Raw genomic sequence first — 22,955 nt, 5'->3', positions numbered from 1 at the left:
TAGATATAAATAAAACTTTAAATTATTTTAGTCAAATATAATTAATTAGAAAATAGACTCTCTAGATATTAAAGGGCATTTTTAGCCTTAGTACTCAACATTGTAACAAATTAAAATATTAATACAGAGGATCCTGTAAAAAGTGCTCAAAATGTGAGAAGTGTATTATAACACTATATATAATACTATATAACACCATATAAACACCGTATAACAATATGTAACACCATATAATACCATATAACACTATGTAACACTATATATCATTATATAACAAATATAACAATATAGGTTGTCTGATAGCATGTCTCTGATAGATGTATAGTGTTATATTTGTTATATAATGTTATATAGTGTTACATAGTGTTATATGTTGTTACATATTGTTATACGGTGTTTATATGGTGTTATATAGTATTATATATAGTGTTATAATACACTTCTCACACTTTAGGCCCTTTTTACATTATCCTTACCTCCTGATTTTGCAACAAAAAACTATTAGTACCCGACATTAAAATTTGGCAGAAACTATAAGGACCAACGGTGTAATTTTTTCTTGGTTCTATGACCCATTTTTAGCCAGGGTGTCGTCAACATAAATTTTACCAACAATCATCTATTTTGTTCCAAAATTATCTCTCTTGTAGTTTTATTGACTAATTTGAAATGTATCTAATGATCCGTACAATACCATTTAGCTTGTATAGGTTAATACAAGCATTTTTAAGATAACAGACACATGAAGATGAAACTTTATTTCTTCAAATCCTTTAGGTTACACCATGTATACTTTTTAATAACTCCAATGAGAGAAGAAACCCTAACATCCATTTGATTGGGATTAGAGTTCTTGTACAATACAATTTATAACAAGATCATGATTGCATTAAGTCAGGCAACTTCTTTGTTTTAAAAATTGTTTTCTACTATTGTAGTATATCTAAGATCCACTTTTTGCAACTTCCAATCATAGAATCCTCTTTTGGTCTCTAAACAAGTTTTCATTTTTTGAGACTTGATTAATTCTTCTTCCATGCATTATAAACCATAAGACTTTCAGCATCGACATATTTTTCAGTGGTTCTTCGGGGAATGGGAGGACGTGAGGGTATGTCGGGAAACAAAAGTTGTGGGTAAAGACTTCACCGACAAATCACCAACCGATAAAAGAGGCATGGGTAATCAATCACCAAAACTCTGTAAGATAGTCAATATTCCTTACATTCAAACTGGGGATCACCCCTATACATAGTACACAGAGAAGAGATAATTACGGTAATAAACTAATCACAATCAATCTAATTCCTAACAAACATTTTATACAAATATACAAAATATTCATGCCAATAATATCGGGAGATATTATCGGCTAACAGTCCCCCGCAGTTGAAGCCGTAGGTGAGCTGAAGCATAAACTGGATCGAAAACGTTGGAATAGTTGTTTCGGTAATCCCTTAGTAAAAATGTCCGCATATTGATAGTCGGTCGGAACATGTAGAACTTTGATCGTGCCAAGATGGACTTTCTCGCGAACAAAATGAATGTCCAGCTCTATATGTTTTGTTCGTTGATGTTGTACTGGGTTTTCGGCTAGATATACTGCAGAAATGTTATCACAATAAACAATGGAAGCATGTCTAACCGGTACGTGGAGCTCGAGAAGGAGATTACGGATCCAGCTGAGTTCGGATACTGCGTTGGCAACTCCACGATATTCAGCCTCGGCGCTGGACCGAGAGATCGTAGGTTGACGTTTTGAAGAACAAGAAACGAGGTTACCTCCCATGAAGACGCAGTAACCCGAAGTTGACCGACGAGTGTCGGGACACCCGCCCCAATCTGCATCAGAATAGGCAGTCAATGTTGTAGACGAGGACGGTGATATGAGGAGACCATGTGATAAAGTGCCTTTGATGTAACGTAGGATCCGTTTCAGCAGTTGAAAGTGCGGCTCGCGAGGAGAATGCATGAAAAGGCATATTTGCTGAACCGCATACGAGATGTCCGGCCGTGTGATAGTAAGGTATTGCAAAGCCCCAGCCAAGCTCCTGTAAAGTGAACTGTCTGAAAAGGGATTGCCAGTCATGGCACTTAACTTTGAACCTGCCTCAATAGGTGTACTAGCGGGTTTACAATTCAGCATTTTTGCTCGTGATAATATATCTGTGGCATAAGTGGACTGAGAAAGAAACAAACCATTCTTTTGTTGTTGAACTGCTATGCCTAAAAAGTGGTGTAACGAACCAAGGTCGGTCATGTTAAACTCGGTAGAAAGAGACTTGATGATGCTGTTTAACAGTGAAGGGCTTGAGGCTGTGAGGATTATGTCATCGAAATATAACAACAAATAGGCCATTTGATCTCCTTTCTTATACACAAACAAGGATGTGGCACATGTGCTACTTTTGAAACCACACCGAGATACGTAGCCTGCGAACCGTTGGTACCAAGCACGTGGTGCTTGTTTAAGGCCATAGAGAGAACGAGTAAGTTTGCAAACATGTTTCGGATGTGTCGCGGAAGTAAACCCCGGAGGCTGAAACATATAGACCGTTTCTTTAAGATGACCGTGGAGAAAAGCATTTTTGACGTCAAGTTGATTAATCGACCACCCTTTTGAGAGAGCGAGACTTAAGACGGTGCGAATCGTGGTGGGTTTGACCACCGGACTGAATGTCTCGTCACAATCGATGCCCACGGTTTGACTTTTACCATTAACGACAAGTCGAGCTTTGTGTCGTTCTAAGGTTCCATCGGCATGAAATTTATGTTTGAAGAGCCACATACACCGAATAATAGGCGCGTCAATTGGACGCGGTACTAATTCCCACGTATTATTTGCCAATAGAGCTTCATATTCGTTTGTCATGGCGTTTTTCCAGTTCGGGTCCGAGAGGGCAGCGAGATGTGATTTTGGTAACGGAGAGATGGGTGGTGAGGTGAGAGTGTTTAGAGACATGGGTTGACGGGGTTTAAAGATCCCGGATTGTGACCGGGTTTGCATGGGGTGGGTCGGTATAGGGACAGCCGGTGGAGGTTGTTGAATGTCAACGGGAGTGTCAACAGGAAACGGGCTCTGTTGGTGTGGAGAAAGTGGGTTTGTGGAAGATGGGCCTGATGTGGGGTGTGGGCCGAGGATAGAAGGATGGGAAACAGGGCCAGCGTTTGTAGATGGGCCTGGGGTATTGGGTTCGAGAACCTGCTGTGGGCCGGTAGGAGAGGATGGGTTTGGGCCATGTGGGGTTGAAGGTGTTGGGCCGTGAGGTTGGGTTGTAGCAGTTGTTGGGCCGTTTGGGGTAGAGATAGGTTGGGTAAAGATAAGAGGTGAGGGGTCGAGAAACGAATGTGACGGTGGCGATTTAGATGGGTTGGCAAACGGAAACTTGGTTTCATCGAAAATTACGTGTCGTGAGAAAATGGTTTTACCGGTGGCGATGTCAAGGCATCGATACCCGCGGTAATTAGCCGGATAACCGAGAAAGACACACGGAGTGGAACGAAACGCAAGTTTGTGAGGGTGAGTGGATGAAGGTTGGGATAACACAAACAACCAAATACACGTAGATGGTCGTAGGAAGGTTGACGGAGGTATAACAGGGAAGTAGGAGTTCGATTTTGATGGAGTTTGGTGGGTAGAATATTATGGAGGTAAGAAGCCGCGTGTAAAGCCTCGACCCAAAAAGTGGATGGAAGGCGAGCATGGGTGAGGAGAGCAAACATAATTTCGTTAATACGACGAATCATGCGCTCGGATTTGCCGTTTTGTTGAGACGTATGAGGGCAAGAAAACCGAATTGAATACCGTTTTGAGTTGTGAAATTTTTAAAGTTGGTGTTATCAAATTCGCTTCCCATGTCGCATTGGAAAGATTTAATTGGGAGATTAAATTGTGTTTTGACGAAGTTGTGAAAGTGAGTGAATTTTGTGAAAGTTTCGGATTTAAATTTTAACGGGTATACCCATGTATATTGTGTGTAATCGTCCGTTAAAACCATATAGTACTTATAACCTGCATGACTCACGATCGGAGAAGTCCACAAATCACAATGCAAAATAGTAAAAGGTAACAGAGTACTTGTAGTAGAATCTGAAAATGGTAACCGTTTATGTTTGGACAATTGACACGACTCGCAAACAGGTGGAGTCTTTATTTTAGAACTAGAAATAAAATGCTTAGAATTAAGAAACTCCATAACGGGTCGACCCGGGTGTCCAAGCCGATCATGCCAAAACGGAGAGTCTTTAGTCGAAGCAAAGCAGGCGGTTGCGGAAGCAGGTGGAGTGAGTGGATAAAGTTCACTAGAACTGTTGTGACGACTCAGGACCGTGCCATCCTTGAAATCCTTCACAGTGAAACCAAATGGGTCAAATTCAATTGAAGTCCAATTATCAACATTGAACTTACGAACAGATATAAGATTTTTAATAAAGTTAGGATTATAAAGGACCGATTTTAAATGCAAAGGTTTTGATGGTGTGGGAATGGAGGTGGAACCCGAACCCAAAACTGGAATGCGATTGCCGTTACCAACAAATATTGACGATATTGGCGAATACGAGGAAAAAGTATTGAGTTTCTCGTGATCAAAAGTCACGTGAGAAGACGCACCTGAATCGAAATGCCACTGATCACCGCCGGAATCCATGGAAAGTGCATTAACCGCTGCCGCTAACTGAGTGGGCTCGAGCGGGTCAGTTTCGATGATATGGGCCTGGGCCGATTGCTGTCGGGAGGAACCTTGGCCGTTGGAGGGCCGAGAGTTGGGCCGGTTGTCTACTGGGGAAGCCCAAGGTCGCGTCGGGTAGGGGCAAGGGGGCGGTGCCCAGTAAGGTGGATAACCAAGTGGCGGAGGCCAATATGGAGCATACTGTGGCTGCTGAAATGAGTACGACCTGTTTGATGTCTGCCCGGATCCTCGCTGGTTGTTGCGACCCGTACGGTTTGAATCACGACGAGGATGAGAGTCCCGATTGTAAGAGCGACGATCCCGGTTCGAGGAAGGTTGTTGTTCACGGGATTTTTCCTGTGGAGAACTGATTGCCGCAGCCACTACGGGAGTTGGAGACAGTGCATCACGAGCCGCAATACGTTGTGCCTCGGAGTGAAGTTGATTGCACGCATTTTCCCAAGTGGGTAGGTTCTGATTGAGGATTGAGGTCGCGGTGTCGTACTCACGAGGAAGACCTTTAATCAGATGCAGAATTTTTTGTGTGTTGTTAAGGGGACAATCCACAGCAGCGAGTTGATCCGTGAGATCTCGTACCCGCTGGCAATAGGCTTCCAGGTTAGGCATGGATGCGAGGGTGAGATTTGAGAGTTCCTGCTGTAAGGCGGCGGCTCGGGATGCCTTGTTGTTTAGAAACAGGTTTTTGACCCGAACCCACGCCTCATGAGCGGTAGATTCATCCTCCAAAACGCGAACCAAATAATCATTCGTGAGCGTGCCGTATATCCACTGTAAGACAACGGCGTCAATCTTTTTCCAAGCGGGATATTCCGGGGAAGCTTTATCGGGTGACAGCGAGCTGTCAATGTGGTTCGTAACCTCGTAGCCGGTGGCGTGGAGGGTGAAGAGTTTAACCCACGTGGGGTATGAAACCTCGACGCCGTCGAGGACACGGACTTTATGTTGAATGTTGGTTACGGTGTAAACCAGGTGAAGGGTGGAGGTTTGGTTTTTGGGATCGGTTTTGTCGGTCATGGTGGTAGTGAAGAACAAGAAGGTGAAGAACGGATGGAGGTGGCTGGATCGAAATCAAAGCCAGAAGGTTGATACCATGTAAGATAGTCAATATTCCTTACATTCAAACTGGAGACCACCCCTATACATAGTACACAGAGAAGAGATAATTACGGTAATAAACTAATCACAATCAATCTAATTCCTAACAAACATTTTATACAAATATACAAAATATTCATGCCAATAATATCGGGAGATATTATCGGCTAACAAACTCTTCGTAAGGGGATTTTTTATAATCAACTTTTTGGTAGTGGTCAATGTGTTGACTATTTTTTTGTTGGGTGCTCTTTAAAGTTAGATTAATTCTCTGTATGCAATCTTAGTAGTGGTGATCATTGATCGATTGTTATCTTTCCTTTCTACCCCTTCGTTCTTATTTAGTTGAAATGAGTATTCTTTTAGGACCTTGAGTCGATATTGCTTCATGATCGTCATCAAGTGGTCTTGAGAAAAAGCTCGCCTTATTTTTTATAACTGAAACCGTTGTTTGGATAATTGTTTGAAATGGTTTAGTTATGTATTTAAAGTTTAAACTATTTGGGTGTGAGGGCATTTAATCTATTTTAGTCTTGTAGGTGTCACATATCTTGAAGTCACAATCTTAGTTTTATCATTTGGTCCATGTCTTTGCTTTCATGGTGACAAATTGAATCACACATATCTTTACATCGTTGCTTCATTCTTTAAATGGATCATAAGTACACATAATCAGTGGCGGACCCAGAAATTTTTTGCTAAGGGGTGCGGATGAGGTGTTCAACCATATTTTCAAGAGGTGCGGTCGGGTTTTTTGCCTAAAATATACACTAAATTTTTTTTTTCAAAGGGTGAGGCCGCCCACCCTGACAAGAGGCTAGGTCCGCCCGCCCATGCACATAATGACATACACGTAGCATATTTGTTTTATTCTATAAATTTATCATGTCAGATATGTAAGTTCACTCCTAAGCCCACCCCACATAATGATCTTTAAACCCACATACGATGAATCAAGGAAGTCATTTATTAATAGGAACAAATAAGTACTTCCAATCATTTTTTTGTTACAAGTAGACTCAAATATGTACATTATGGTATGTACACGTGAAAACGTCAAATGACCTAGGCCTCCTCACATTCATGATCATGATACCCGGCCCGTTGCCGGATAGGGTGCCCATGGTTGTGGCCTAGGTGAGCATGGCCGTGAAATGTGCCAACTTTTCGTTAAATGGTTCCTAGTGTTTTCATACTCGATCAAGACACCCTTAACATGCAAGTTTGTGACCCATAGGTCATGACAATGATATAGAATGTTATACACATGACTTACACGAATTTATGTTTCAAGCAGGGGTGAAGGATAAGAGGGGCGGGGAGGGGCGCCCGTCCCCCCGAATTTTTCGCTCAGTAGTGTTATATATGTAGTTTTCGTATAGAAATTTGTGGGTGTATACGTTTTCGCCCCCCCCCCCCCCCCCCCCCCCCCCCCCCGCGGTTCTATAGAATTTTTTGGGTATATACGTTTTCGCCCCCCCGGCCGAAAAATTCAAGCTTCGCCACTGGTTTCAAGGGTGCTTTAGCCATGACCATGACTAGTATGGATGTCATGGTTAGGGGTGTGCAAAGCGTAGTTTGGTTTGGTTTTACCCATAACCATGACTGTAACCATAACCACTATCTTTGGTTTAAGATTTCCTTAACCATAACCATAAACGAACTTCAGTTAATCGGTTATGGTTTGATTTTGGTTAAATTCAATTAATTAACCAAGTCCCTTGTATGGAATTAATCTCCACCACAATTCTTTACTTCTTGCATTCCATAATCTTCTTTTTCATGATTAAATTTTAATATAGTAACCTGATGCCTAAATCTTTATGTATCTATTACAACTAAAGCAGATGGCCACATTTAATGGCCTGTATGGATTCAAATCAACAAACTTTAATTTCATTAGTAAGTAAAATTCTCATTTAAACTTCGTTGCCATACTTTTTCTATAAATCTATTTATGTGTCTCATATTGTGTAAATCTATTCTATTGAATGCCATGCATGTTTTGTCTTTTTGGATGCCTTCCTTATGCACAACTTTATTGCCACATGAAATAGGGTAAGTTGCAAATGCTCATATTGTTTAACCAAAGTTTTATAACCATAATCATAATCGATTTGTTAGTTAACTAAAGTTTCATAACCATACCCATTAGTTGTCGATTATTGGTTAAAATCAGTTTGACTATGTCGATTATGATTTAATTATCGGTTATGACGATTGATTCGAATCATGGTTCTTATTTACAGGTTTTTAATTAATGAGTGTCACTCATGATGTCATGGTTGTGGCATAGCACTAGCACCCGTTTGAATGAAATTTTTTTTTGGCCAGAATGACTAAAAGTCAAGCCAAGCCTTATCTTCGGTTAACTTTAATAAAACCACTATACTATACTATACTATACTATACTATACTATACTATACTATACTATACTATACTATACTATACTATACTATACTATACTATACTATACTATACTATACTATACTATACTATACTATACTATACTATACTATACTATACTATACTATACTATACTATACTATACTATACTATACTATACTATACTATACTATACTATACTATACTATACTATACTATACTATACTATACTATACTATACTATACTATACTATACTATACTATACTATACTATACTATACTATACTATACTATACTATACTATACTATACTATACTATACTATACTATACTATACTATACTATACTATACTATACTATACTATACTATACTATACTAACTAACCTAACCTAACCTAACCTAACCTAACCTAACCTAACCTAACCTAACCTAACCTAACCTAACCTAACCTAACCTAACCTAACCTAACCTAACCTAACCTAACCTAACCTAACCTAACCTAACCTAACCTAACCTAACCTAACCTAACCTAACCTAACCTAACCTAACCTAACCTAACCTAACCTAACCTAACCTAACCTAACCTAACCTAACCTAACCTAACCTAACCTAACCTAACCTAACCTAACCTAACCTAACCTAACCTAACCTAACCTAACCTAACCTAACCTAACCTAACCTAACCTAACCTAACCTAACCTAACCTAACCTAACCTAACCTAACCTAACCTAACCTAACCTAACCTAACCTAACCTAACCTAACCTAACCTAACCTAACCTAACCTAACCTAACCTAACCTAACCTAACCTAACCTAACCTAACCTAACCTAACCTAACCTAACCTAACCTAACCTAACCATACCTAACTACCAACCTACCATACCATACCATACCATACCATACCATACCATACCATACCATACCATACCATACCATACCATACCATACCATACCATACCATACCATACCATACCATACCATACCATACCATACCATACCATACCATACCATACCATACCATACCATACCATACCATACCATACCATACCATACCATACCATACCATACCATACCATACCATACCATACCATACCATACCATACCATACCATACCATACCATACCATACCATACCATACCATACCATACCATACCATACCATACCATACCATACCATACCATACCATACCATACCATACTATACTATACTATACTAGTAGTAAAACACGTGTGCAAACACGGATGGTGTTTAGAAAACCATGCATATCACATTTTATTAAACGACGAATGACTATAAAAAATGAAACATCTTTTAAATAACATACATGTTTAATCGTTCTAAAACAATAAACCGAAACCTAAATACAATCAAGCACACATTGTTCTATATTTCATGATCGTAAATCTTGAAACATCTCTTGATGCAATTTCCTTCATTGTTGGCTCCACTTACTTATCTTGTGTGCATGGACGGTTCAAACCTTGGGTGTTTCAAGTAAAATACCAGCACATTTGAACTCAGATTAAGTACATCTACATGGCCATGAAATACGCATTGAGGTCAATTTGGTTTGGAATAGAAAATCAACATATTTTCATGGTTATATGTCAAAGAGGTCAGGCCACATGCTCAATTTTATACAAATATCTTGAAATTAAAAGAGAAAAATGAGTAAAACAAACTCAAATTCGTGAAAAACAATTACCAGAATATAAATATAGCCCTTTCCTTGTGATATTTTCCACAAAACCATCTGGTGCAAGGTTTTCACATAACATCTGAATATGAATTGCTTGATAACTGCTTCAAGAAGAAAGTCAGTAAGCCTGCTAACTTATTAGATATATTTTCACAAAACCATCTGGGTCAAGACTCAAAGATGGGTAAGTCTGCTAACTTAGCTAATGCATTAGATATATTTTTTAAATATAAACTATTAATAAAATTATAACTCCTTTTGAGTATATGAACTATTCACCTATTTTGTTTTCATATTTTAGTTGTTTGACCCAATTTTTTTTATTTGAAAGTTAATCTTCCGACATGATTTCTGTGAAATTTACAAAATAACATGCAAATATAAAAGAATCAAAACATATTTCAATAATCAGGTATAATTAGTATAGTGTGAATAACATTGAATGTAGAACTATTGCTAACCTGGAAATTATCGAAGTTATGAGTGGGAATATTATCATCAACTGCACAAATAAATGTCATACACGGATTAGTCAAGATAATTAAACGAAGAAATAATGTATTAATAACTTACAAAATGCCAAAGCAACACATCACACCTTAACCGCAAACATTGTAACAATTTAACTGCAAACATTGAAGCACTTTAACTCAAATTTGTGCAGTATTTTATCCACCATAATAATGCAGAATTTTAACTCATAAGGCGCAAAATTTTGACCCAAATCAGGGCCGGCCCTGGGGGTGGGCGGGGAGGACCACCGGCCAGGGCCCGATATTTCGGAGGGCACACTATTTTTTTGAAAAAACCCGATATGTATACGTAAAAATTTCTTTTTTAATAGGGTATACCTATACAAACACCAATATAGGCCCACTTACAAAACTATTCTTATGCTTTAGATTAGTTATTAGCCCATTGGCATTAGGTTTAGACCTTTATTGAGTCCAACATCCAATTTTGTTAAGGCCTAAGGGAACGTTTTTTTGAAGCTCGAACAGGGTATACGAATTTTCAGGGCCGACCCTGACCCAAATACTGCATAATTTCAACCCACAAACGTGTAGAATTTTGACCTAAACACTGCAGAATTTTGACCCATTATACTGCAGCATTTCAACACATAAATGAGTAGAATTTTGACCCATTATACTACAGGATTTCGACTCATAACTGTGCAGAATTAAAATCCATTATACTGCAGAATTTCGATTATATATGTGCAGAATTTTGACCCTTTATACTACAACATTTCGACTCATAAGTGTATCTTATATATTTAGTATCATAATTATAGTTTGTCAATAACAATGTTTTTTTATCAGGGTTTACTAAATGGTGCTACTTTAATTTGGGCCAATGTTGAGCATATAAATTGTGCTAGGCACATCTATGCAAATTAGCATAAGAAGTTCAAGAGTGATGATTTAAAGGAATTGTTTTAGAGAGCTGTTAGAGCCTACAACATACCTAATTTTAAGATGGTTATTGCTGAGATGAGGCAAGTGGATGCTAAAGCAACAGAAGCATTCATCAGTCAGAATCCTAAATGTTTTTGCAAATGTTATGTTGATACTGAAGTTAAGTTAAATATCATTGTCAACAACATGGCAGAGACCTTCAATTGTTATATACGCTAGTCTAGATCAAAACCCATCATCAACATATTAGAGGATATAAGGGTGGCAATCATGAGCAGATTAGTTACAAAGCACAATGATATGTCTGCAAAAAGTGTTGTTGTTTGCCCTAGGATACTAGAAAAAACTTGACAAAGAGAAGGATTGGGCTTATATGTGACAACTCGTATTTCAGAACCCTTCTTTGTGTTTGGTGTAACCTGTATGAACGTTATGTGATTAACTAATGTGTTTGTTTGCAATGAAATATTATGTTACATGTTATGTGATTGTATTGTAAGCCTATGTGTGTAACAAATGTTGATCGCACAACACTTGTCCAATCGCACAAGCCCTTTTGGGCCGCACAACTTGTACTCGAATCAAAAGGGCAGCCCAAGTTAGGGTTCGGCCCACTCCCCTTCTCCTCTTATTCGCACACACATGCCCATTAGTGGGGTTTATTTCTCATAATTTAGCAAACACAAGAACACACACAAAACTCTAGCTCTCTCTTTCTCTCCTCCCTCTTGTTCGACGGCTGTCCCACTATTCGAAGCTCTTCCATCTCGATCAAGCTAGCCTCTTTGATTTCTGGTTAGTATTACACCTTTATTAATTATCATGATTTCAATTGTTTTGATTTTTATATGAAATCTAGGGTTTCATGCTAGTAGTCATGTTGTTAGAGATTGTGATCATGAATTGGAAATTATGTGTTCAATTGTTTTATATATATATATATGATGGATGGAACTGTTTGGTTGATGGATCGAATGATGATTTATGATAACCTAGCTAGCCGAATACATGTTAATGGGATGTAATCTTGATTTAATGTCTAGTCGATTAGTTTGATTTGGCATGAGGGATTGTATGATGGTTTTGGTTGCATATTGGTACTCGAATTCTATAATCTGATGATCCGATTATAAGCTTTGCATGAGGATTGATTGTTCATGATTTGGATAATAATTAGGGTTCATATGAATTCATGAGTAAATGGACTGTTTGATCTGTTTGAATGAGTTGTTAGATTTTAATTTCTGTTATGATTACCAAACATATGATTGGGATGATTTTGGAAGTTATCGATTTTAAAGGAATTAAAATTGATTGCATGAATTAAGGAAAGTATGTAACTGATCGCATAAGCCCCTTTTAATCGCACAAGATCAGATCACATAAGATCTAATCGTACAAGGGCATCTCGCACAAGTTTTGGTCGCACAAGTGAATCGCACAAGCTAGGAATTCCTAAAGTACAGCTGTTAAAGCACTATGTACAGCACCGGTATGCACGATCGCACAATATATTGTGGATGGCACAAGACTGTGCTGATCACACAATATATTGGGCCGCACAAGAAGCTTCCTTGTTTAATATTTTTGGGCCGCACATGTTATTGGACTGTATGTTTTATTGGGCCGGGGCATGGTTTGGATCGCACAACATGTTGTGGATCGCACAAGGTTGTGCTGATCGCACAACACGTTGGGTCGAGCTTCTATTGGGCTTATTCTTCTAAATAGCACAAGATAACTGGGCTCGCACAACCACAACGGCCCAATCACTTTAATCGCACAAATTGGGCTTATGTGTATACTTGATTGATATTGTTAACATGTTTCTATGTGTATGCCATGATCGTTGTGTGTACGTAACTTGCTACTTAATGTGTAAACATACGTGCATTACCTGAACCTAGACCTGACTTGTATGGTAACCATGTTAGGACGTGGTTGACCCCAAATAGCTCAAGTGACCTTTTGTTTATCTGCCGAGCTAATCTAAGGTGAGTTCGCACTTTCTACAAGGCATGGGATTCCCAGTGGTTTGGGAATGGGTTAACGTTAATAAGGAAACCTGCGTATTCTCCTTGGGAGAATACGTACTCCCACCCTCTTTGTTGAAGAGTGACAACATTGAAACCTGCGTGTTCTTCTTGACACGTACTCCCACCCTCTTAACTGAAGGGTGACAACATTTACACTAGACAAAACTCTATCATTAAGTCCCTTATTTTATATCGACTTAATCGCCAGGCCAATGGCGAACGGGTCATTAGTTAAATAGCGCTATAAGATTTGACAAGCCTCACACCGTGCCGCAGAGGACGGGCATGGACTAATGGACTTGGGCACTAGTCAATGATGATAGACATTGACGCAGGGCACATAAACATAACTACAGTCAGTATTCGATATGGTAATGGGTCTAGTGGATTACACGGGGAAGCCCCCACTGGTTATGGTTTGGGAAACAAGGAACTGGTTAAACTCGTGGTTTTCGAACACCTTATGGTTTTTGGAACAAGACTAAAACGAACAACCAACTGTGAACTCGCTTAACTTTGTTGTTGATTCGTTACTATATGCCTTGCAGGTCGTTAGGTGCTTAGATGGAGCTTGCACAGGAGGAAGAGGTCGTTGTGGGACATGGACTGTTGATTTCCATGTTAAACTTATGAACTTTCATACTCTATAATGGTTTTGAACTTAATGCTTCCGCTGATGACTAACTTTGTTGAAATTTTTTGACACCAATTATATTGTTTGGTTTGGACTTTTATTTATTTAATTACATTGTTCAATATGATTGGTGGCTGGATCCTGGTCAGTCACGCTCCCTGCGGTGATACTTCGCTTGTGGATTTGGGGGGTGTGACATTATAGGTTCACTATATACCCTTCAAGCAACACTCTGCTTCAAGTGAAGTACTTTCATGATGTTTCTGTTGATATGAAGCACAAGAGATGCAGTTGTAGAAAGTGGGACTTACCTGTATTCCATGTCAAAATGTATGTGCAGTAGCAGGTTTTCTCCATAAGAATGCTGAGGAATTTGTTCATCCTTATTACACCAAGGACATTTATCTCAGGTCCTATCAGTTCACAATCCCCCCACTACCTTCAGATAAGTATTGGTCATCTGTTGATTTCCCCTGGAACCTCCAGCAATCAAATTTGGTCCTGGCAGACCTAGGAAGAACAAAAAGAAAGATTCTCATGAAGTACCCAAAAAGGGTAAGCTTAGTAGGCATGGTTAGTTTATGACATGTGGCAAGTGTAATGGTAGGGGGCATAACAAGAAAACATGTATTTAAGCTTTAACATGAACAAGTCAGCAAACAAAGTCAAACAATATCCAAAATGGCATTTAGCTGGATTTCATTCCATCCCATTTAATGGTTATGGCTGCTAATATGGTCCAAAATGCCATTTGTCATTTATATGCACAAGTCAAACTTACAAAGTCAAACAATATCCAAAATGCCATTTAATTGTATTTCATACCATTTCATAATAACATACAAAACACTACAATCTTATTTAATTAGATTTCATTCCAAATTGACAACAACAACAACAGTTAATAAAAAAACAAAATAGGAAACCTAAAACTAGTGCTGCAACAACATATGTTTTGCTTCTAACATCCTGACCAGGCTTTTTTCCAACTCATTGTTCTCTTCCGTAAGAACCATCTTTTCTATTTCTAAGTTTGTAATCTTCATTTTTAGCGCCTTTTTAGTTTAGGTTATTGGATTTCAATAATCCTAAGTTTCACATGTTGGCCAATAATAATCACAACTTTAAAAATTCCCTCGAACGATCCCAACTTGTAAGAATTTGGCCCCCATTGATCCTTTTATAACATATAAGAATTTGGCCTCCTCAATAGATTCATGTGGACTTACAGCTTCCTTAATTGAATTAAGTGCACCTGCAGTTTGAAAAGAATCGATGGGGGCGAAATTCTTACAAGTTGGGATCTTTGGCGGGAATTTTTAGAGTTGGGATTAGTATCGGCCAACAGGTGAAACTTAGGATTATTAAAATCCAATAACCCTTTTAATTTAAACCAGATTAATGTTGTCGTCACCAAACAATTGACATCAACATCTTCTTTCCAAACAAAGAACTTGTAATCCGGTCTCTAACAAATTAAATCACAAAATGAGGAAGCTTTCAAGGCATAATTATCAACATATGAACAATGTTTACTTACAAGCCATAAAGGGCATCTTTAAAACTCCTGCCCTTCTCTAGAACTACGAGAACTAGCAACTCGCTTGACTGCAACCATGTCATGATTACAATACACATTTCGATCGGTCCCAATCCTGTAGATTTTTGGTTTATTGTTTCGAACCGATGAAGAAGACGAAGAAGAAGAACTCATCGATTTTCCCTAATTAAATTGCGATGCAGAATCTTTGTGAACTTAGGGGTTTTTTTTCTTCAGTTAATATAAGGGGGCAAGGGATTTAAAAAGGGGAAAACAAATTGAAATCATGCCACGTATTATATTTTTGACACATCATCGCATAATCTACAGCCACATCAGCAATTTTATTAACTTGGTTAGTTTTTTTACTGAGGATCGATGAAGGAAAAATAATTGAAAGATGGGACTGCGAGTGGGAATAAGCGAAAATGAGACAATGATAAATGACGTCTATTAGGAATTATTGGAGGCCAATTTCTCTAGATTATATCATTAGTCACAAAAAGATTGATAATACTTTTCATTTAGATTATATCACTAGGTTATAACCCCGTGTATTACACGGGTTAAATAAATAAATTTTATATACTAAATAATAAAACAATATATTTTTAAAAACCTCATTTATTGCACGGGTTGAATAAATATGATTTTTTATATTAAATAATAAAAAGTTATATCTATAAGAACCATATTGTACGGGCTGAATAAATGTAGTTTTATATACCAAATAAAAAGTTATATCTTTAAAACCACGTGTATTACACGAGTTGAATAAATGTAATATTGTTTACCAAATAATAAAAAAATTACATCTTTATAAATATGCGCATTACACGGTTTGAATAAGTGTAATTTTCTGTACTAAATAATAAAAAAATATATATCCTTAAAAAACCCCGTGTATTGTACGAATTCAATAAATCTAATTTTATATATCAAATAATAAAAACTTATATCTAAAAAACCTCATGTATTACATGGGTCGAGTAAATGTAATTTTGTATAGTGAAAATAAAAATATTTAATATATTAATACAAAGTTTAGTTTTCGTGATAAAAATAGATTATTCTATTATTGCAAAATTTGTTAACGAAGTCTCAATAAATTTAACTCTTTATTTAAAACTCTGTAAATGTATAAATGATAAATAATATTAGGTGGTCTTCTAATCGATGGTTCATAAAAATATCATTTTCTAATTAATAATCTTAGTTATTAACTATTTGATTTTTTATTTACTTAACCCGTGTAATATACGGGGTTATTATAAAATAATAAAAGAAAGGTATTCTTTTAATAATTAATCACTTTAAGAGAAACACATCTCTTAATGTATTTCTAACAAATATGTGACACAAAATAAAATAACGCATCCAAGTTGTAAAGATACATTTAGCACATTAATTTTGTTATAAAAAAACTAAATAATAATTATCCATAAGATATTAAACTAATAATATTTAGTAGAAGAGTTATCTATAATATAAGATATTAAACTAAATAATATTAAACTAAAACTAATAATTATCTATAAGAGATGGCCTAATATGATGACAAGTGTCCCAAAAGTGGTTTCTTTTATTATATAGTATAGATTAGTCACAATTAATACTTTTAAATGTCAATTTTCAAATACATTGATTTAAAAAAAAAATTATCCCATTATTCGGATAAACTCCCTTTTTTAAATTCTTTCTCAACACTTTGCGCATTCTTACTATCAAATTTGGTTTAATAATAAAATGTATTTATTAAATTATGTGTTCATGTTTGTGTTGATTGTTGGTGAAAGATAAGAGATAAAATTGTAAAAATGAGTGTGTGGTGATCAAGTTTATGTAGCAATATCAAGTTTGTTACATGCAGTTATAACAAAATGTAGCAATCTTTATTTTAAATATCAAACAAAATCCTATAAATATATAACATCTAAACCATCACAAAAACACAATATCACCTTGTATCCATGGAAGGGAGTTCAAACAAAAAGTAGGCTAAATCTACACCTAAAACGATAAGGGGAGTGAATGCTAAATGCTACTATCGGTGTTTATTATTTGCGACTCTTATGGTGTTAGGTGTGTGTTTATCATCCGTGTGGTGAATGTCACTGGTGATCGGTGTTTGGTTTTTCTTTGGGTGTTATATTTAACTAATGTGTTTTTTTTTTATAATATTATTATGGTTTCTAGTGGTTACTTTTGAAAGTCCCATTGATTATCATTCATCAAACTCAGTTATCAATTAATATGAATATTTTGTTACTAAGAATGGGATGCATGCGTTTGTGTTCTGATTGTTTTTCTTTAACACTGGGAAACTTAATCAGTTTTTGTTTCTTAATATATTTGCATTTATATTCATAGGTTGACACAATTCTTGGAGTGAAAGATTTAGTGCTAAATCGCATTCACAACACCGTGTTATACTTGATAGATTCCAAAACATTTGTTTGTTATGCTTTTAAATGTTATACTCGATAGATTCCAAAACATTTGTTTACTATGCTTTTAAAGAGCTAAAAGTTTATAAACCCTTTCACTATGATTTTAAGTTCCGGTCATTTCGCTAAATTTATTTATCTGATTTTCCTTGAATAATATAAAAAATAATCTCCCATATGTGTATAATGTTTGTTCAATGCATAAGACATCCCAAAGCGTGGTGGATCCAAAAATTTTCCTCACGGATTCACGGGTGAAAACTAGGTTGGGTCAAAACCGATCACAAAATCAAGAAAATTAGGTGTTCAATATGCTTGACCTGAGCAAAACTATAATTGAACTGGATATTGTTTTGAGTTACGTATTATTGCATCATAATCAGTTGCGAATTTCTTACTAATTTAAAGGAAACAAATTAATGAATGGACTCTCAAAGCATGGAAGGGATTTAGAAGAAAAATAAAGGGCAGATTTGTATGACAAGATTAATTATTATGTTTTTTTGAACGGTGATTTTTTTCCATATGCAAGGTTTGAACCCACAATCTCTTGGTTGTGCGACTCCCTTTTTGTCTTATTATGTTAATGACATTGAAGAATTGGCTAATGATCAACAGGACTATCGCGAGATTAATGATCAACAGGCTCTAGCTTAGGGGGTGTTTGGGATTGCGTTTTCAACCTAATTATTTGATTATTGTGTTTTGAAATCGCAAAAGATCTATTTTGAGTGTTTGGTAAAAAATTAATAAAAAGTGATTTTTTACGTTTTGTAGAGTTCAAAACGTGATAATCCATAAGTAGGTCACCCCTTGCTGCAGGAAAACGTGATAATCCAAAAACTGATTTTTTACGTTTTCACTTATGTATTTTTTTTAAAATATATATACTTGCCAAACACTCAAGTAGTTGATTATCTGATTATTGTGATATCAAATAACATAATCAAATCCAAACAATGTTGATTATCTGATTATTGTGATATCAAACAACATAATCAAATCCAAACATTATCTTTCTGCAGCACGTTTTGTTACAGCTAATTATCTGATTCTGATTATTGAAAACGCATAATCTATTTTCAAAACTCAACCCCAAACACCCCCTTAATATCTGATTGGAACTGTATTGGTAACCAAAAGGTTTGTATCGTAGCGGTATCAAGGGGTGAAGGAGTCTCATATACGAGGTTGAGGTCTCATGACAAATGAAGGTGCATATTTAGGATAAGGGTCTACTATAAAGAATTGTTTTGGTAAACACTAAAAAAGTCAATAATTACAAGAAAGAACGGTTCTACTTTACACTAACAAGATGGTGAACTGGAGAACAACGTAGAGCAGTGGCGAACCAGTCTTTACGAAACAGATTGAAGAACGGATAGATTTGCAGAAACAAACAAGATGTTTCACATAGAATTTACATATCAGACAGTTTCATACAAAATGTAACATCCATGTCATTTACTATATTGATGTTTCACATAGATGTACAATCACCCCAAGATGTTGCATATGGGCCAGATTACTAGACAATTATATTTAAAGATTAAAAACATGATTGCATACAATACAATACAACTCCACAATACTTGAATCAAACAAAAGATTACACAGTTTTAAAACATAAAAGATACTGCTGTCACATGGCAACAAACATAACATAACATCCATCACAATCCAAACATACACACCACTATAAAATCTAGTACTCATCTCCTTCATCATCCTCATCCTCGCCACCTTCAGCACCAACCTCTTCATAATCCTTCTCCAACGCAGCAAGATCCTCACGAGCTTCAGAGAATTCTCCTTCCTCCATACCCTCACCCACGTACCAGTGAACAAAGGCACGTTTAGCATACATCAGGTCAAACTTGTGGTCAATGCGAGAGAACACCTCAGCCACGCTAGTTGAGTTTGAGATCATGCAAACAGCCCTCTGCACCTTAGCAAGGTCTCCACCAGGCACCACAGTTGGCGGCTGGTAGTTGATACCACATTTGAAACCAGTAGGACACCAGTCAACAAACTGGATCGTCCTCTTTGTCTTGATGGTTGCAACTGCGGCATTCACATCCTTTGGGACAACGTCACCGCGGTACATCAGACAGCATGCCATGTACTTGCCATGACGCGGGTCACACTTAGCCATCATGGAAGTCGGCTCAAAGGCGCTGTTGGTGATCTCAGCAACAGATAGTTGCTCGTGATATGCCTTCTCGGCTGAAATCACTGGAGCGTAAGAGGAAAGCATGAAGTGGATCCTCGGGTATGGAACCAAGTTGGTCTGGAACTCCGTCACGTCAACGTTCAGGGCACCATCAAACCTCAAAGATGCAGTCAAGGATGAAATAACCTGTGAGATCAGACGATTAAGATTTTTGTATGAAGGACGTTCAATGTCAAGAGATCGCCTGCAGATATCATAGATAGCTTCGTTGTCAAGAAGAATGGCGACATCGGTGTGCTCCAAGAGTGAGTGGGTAGAAAGGACACTGTTGTACGGCTCAACAACGGAAGTTGAGACTTGTGGGGACGGGTAGACGGTGAAACCAAGCTTGGACTTCTTCCCGTAGTCAACAGAGAGTCGTTCCAGAAGCAGGGAGCCCAAACCAGATCCAGTACCCCCACCAACAGCGTTAAAAACCAGAAAGCCCTGAAGACCGGTGCAGTTGTCAGCAAGCTTTCGGATACGATCCAAGCAGAGGTCGACGATCTCTTTCCCAACTGAAGCAGAAACATAACAATAAAAATTACTACAGTGATTCAAAACTAGAGAAAAGAAATGATTTTGGTATACCGATAAACTAATACGTACTTGTGTAATGACCACGTGCAAAATTGTTGGCAGCATCCTCTTTGCCACTGATCAGTTGTTCTGGATGGAACAGCTGGCGATAAGTACCAGTCCGCACTTCATCAATGACAGTTGGCTCAAGATCAACAAAGACGGCACGAGGGACATGCTTCCCAGCACCAGTTTCACTGAAAAAGGTGTTGAAGGCATCGTCACCTCCTCCAACTGTCTTGTCACTTGGCATCTGGCCATCAGGCTGCAAAGAACATCAAAACATAAGAAATCCATGTAAAATGATACGCATGACATTCTTTTTTGGTACATAAACAAAACTTAAAATGACAGTTTCCAGTCTTATATGGTGTTAAGACTTTTAACACCAGAAGCTAACCCATGAAATGTTGTCAATTCAAATTCAAAATTGCCATAAAAGTGATCATGGTAATCAAAATCAAAACACTGAATAAAATAGAAGGCTTTGACCAGTAGCAATTTCAATCTACTGTTCCGAAAGGAAACACTTAATGATATAACTGTATAAATCTACGTAGATCAGGGCACTTAAATGTTCTTTCCTCTTCAGGAAACCCTAAATCTGACCAAAAATTTCAAAAAACTTTGACAAATGCCAATAGTCTATCCAACGCCAGACTACTATAATCCAGATCTAAAACCAAAGGCCAACTTGTTGACAAACAGACTGAAACTACAACAAATCTGAACACAAACCTGTACTTGTTCCACTAAAAATGTAGATCTAGAACTTCAAAACCACAAAAACGGCAAATCCGTAATTATCTACTCCAATACATGCAGATCCACATTAAAAACACCAAATATTTTCAAAATCACATACACTAAACAAACGAAATCACCACAACATGTACCAAATCAGAAACAAAACCACCAGATCAACGAAAATATCAAACAGACAACACAGATCTAATACATAAACAACAGATCAACAACTAATTTCATCACAAACAACCACATTATCAAGCATACAGCAAAGATCCAACACATAACCAACAGATCTACAACTAACTTCATCATAAACAACAGATCTACAACTAACTTCATCGCAAACAACCAGATCTGGCGAACGGCTACATATTACAAGCTCTAAATGACAAATTTAATCGAAGAAAGAGATAAACAGAAACCTGAATGCCGTGTTCGAGGCAGTAGAGCTCCCAGCATGCATTTCCGACTTGAATTCCGGCCTGACCGATGTGAATCGAGATGCACTCTCTCATTTTCGCTGATTAACTGACTGAATTTGAAGATGAAGATTGAAAAACAGTTGATGGAATCAAAAGGCGTTTATCAAGACGCCTTGAGATGCAACAGAGATGCGGTTCGGAAATCCAGGGTTTGGGTATTTGTAGCAGGGAGTGGAGTGAGTGAGAAGTTAACTATGGTTAGGTTGATTTTGGAGGTAGTGGTTAACCATGGTTTGTGTTGTGTTGATGTAGACTGGTTGTTGGATTTTGATTTTTTTTTTTTTTTTTTTTTTTTGCCGGCTGGTGCCGATTTAGATATTGATCTCTCAACCACTGATTAACAAGTATCACCAAAAGTTAACTGTTAACCATTAGACAATCTACATGTGTTTATTAAATAATTGCAAAGGTAATCTTTCCATAATTTTTTTTTTTTGAACTGCAACAACTTTATTAGACAATAAAGCCCAACAAGAGGCTGATAAAACATACAAAATGGTTACAGGCTTACAGCATAGATAAAATGTTAAAATCTAGCCAATCAATCCAGTTAACGGATCTAATCCCTCCTCTAATCGAAAGCCACATAAAGGCGTCCTCCTTGATAAGATCCACCACTCTCGTAACCGTGATTGTGTTGCCATTGAATTCTTTATCATTCCGAGCTATCCATAGTCTCCAAAAAGTTGCTAGAGCCACTAGCCGCACCACTTTCCTCCATTTCTCCGCACCAACTTGATCCGAAAGGTGGTCAATAATTTGCGCAACCGAGTCACATTCAACCAAAATAGGCACCTTTACCCACCTTAGCACATGCCACCAAACCGCTCGTGAGAAGAGACATGAAGCGAAAATATGATCGCATGTCTCTTCCTTAATTCCACACCTGCAGCAAACAATGTTTGTCACATGAACCCCCTTTTTTGCAAAGCTGCTTTGGCCGCAACCCTACCCATTTCAGCTCTCCATAATAAATAGTTC

At 37.4% G+C, this 22,955-nt stretch overlaps 3 protein-coding genes across 5 annotated transcripts; all 3 read right to left on the bottom strand.

Annotated features, from left to right (window-relative positions):
• Positions 1–1,178: 1,178 nt before the first annotated feature.
• Positions 1,179–5,904, bottom strand: LOC110929441 (retrovirus-related Pol polyprotein from transposon RE1). 2 transcript variants are annotated; one of them, XM_035987856.1, is made up of 2 exons: positions 4,613–5,904; positions 1,179–4,346 (listed from the first exon to the last, which is right to left on the bottom strand). In XM_035987856.1, exon 2 carries the CDS (start codon positions 3,005–3,007, stop codon positions 1,373–1,375), a length of 1,635 nt encoding a protein of 544 aa, XP_035843749.1. In that variant the 5' UTR covers positions 3,008–4,346; positions 4,613–5,904; the 3' UTR covers positions 1,179–1,372. The 2 variants fall into 2 exon arrangements, with proteins under 2 accessions (XP_035843749.1, XP_022028292.1); XM_022172600.2 differs by having other exon boundaries at positions 4,087–4,346; positions 4,613–5,882.
• Positions 5,905–9,502: 3,598 nt separating this feature from the next.
• LOC110929440 lies at positions 9,503–15,718 on the bottom strand. Of its 2 annotated transcripts, XM_035987855.1 has the most exons (6): positions 15,505–15,718; positions 14,276–14,474; positions 10,447–10,499; positions 10,335–10,375; positions 9,880–9,974; positions 9,503–9,706 (listed from the first exon to the last, which is right to left on the bottom strand). In XM_035987855.1, exons 2-6 carry the CDS (start codon positions 14,343–14,345, stop codon positions 9,627–9,629), a joined length of 339 nt encoding a protein of 112 aa, XP_035843748.1. In that variant the 5' UTR covers positions 14,346–14,474; positions 15,505–15,718; the 3' UTR covers positions 9,503–9,626. The 2 variants fall into 2 exon arrangements, 1 of the variants encoding a protein (XP_035843748.1); XR_002587092.2 differs by lacking the exon at positions 10,447–10,499.
• A 3,749-nt stretch (positions 15,719–19,467) lies between these two features.
• On the bottom strand, positions 19,468–22,120 carry LOC110929439 (tubulin alpha-2 chain). The gene is made up of 3 exons (XM_022172599.2): positions 21,915–22,120; positions 20,773–21,007; positions 19,468–20,681 (listed from the first exon to the last, which is right to left on the bottom strand). Exons 1-3 carry the CDS (start codon positions 22,005–22,007, stop codon positions 19,657–19,659), a joined length of 1,353 nt encoding a protein of 450 aa, XP_022028291.1. The 5' UTR covers positions 22,008–22,120; the 3' UTR covers positions 19,468–19,656.
• Between the last annotated feature and the right edge of the window lie 835 nt (positions 22,121–22,955).

The sequence above is a fragment of the Helianthus annuus genome, chromosome 3 (assembly GCF_002127325.2).
Source record: "Helianthus annuus cultivar XRQ/B chromosome 3, HanXRQr2.0-SUNRISE, whole genome shotgun sequence".
In the NCBI taxonomy this organism is placed as follows: Eukaryota; Viridiplantae; Streptophyta; class Magnoliopsida; order Asterales; family Asteraceae; genus Helianthus; species Helianthus annuus.
Note: the sequence above shows the minus strand (reverse complement) of the source record. Positions and strands in the feature narration are given on the sequence as shown.

Excerpts from the sequence above, each read along its gene's own strand:
- LOC110929440 (XM_035987855.1), bottom strand. The coding sequence starts at position 14,345 with ATGAACAAATTCCTCAGCATTCTTATGGAGAAAACCTGCTACTGCACA. Across the intron at positions 10,376-10,446 it reads ATGTGTTGCTTTGGCATTTT|TTGATGATAATATTCCCACT; the intron begins GTAAGTTATTAA and ends TTATTTGTGCAG. Across the intron at positions 9,707-9,879 it reads AGGGCTATATTTATATTCTG|ATGTACTTAATCTGAGTTCA; the intron begins GTAATTGTTTTT and ends ATGGCCATGTAG.
- LOC110929439 (XM_022172599.2), bottom strand. The coding sequence starts at position 22,007 with ATGAGAGAGTGCATCTCGATTCACATCGGTCAGGCCGGAATTCAAGTC. Across the intron at positions 21,008-21,914 it reads GCCTCGAACACGGCATTCAG|CCTGATGGCCAGATGCCAAG; the intron begins GTTTCTGTTTAT and ends TGTTCTTTGCAG. Across the intron at positions 20,682-20,772 it reads TGCACGTGGTCATTACACAA|TTGGGAAAGAGATCGTCGAC; the intron begins GTACGTATTAGT and ends TTTCTGCTTCAG.
- LOC110929441 (XM_035987856.1), bottom strand. The coding sequence starts at position 3,007 with ATGCAAACCCGGTCACAATCCGGGATCTTTAAACCCCGTCAACCCATG.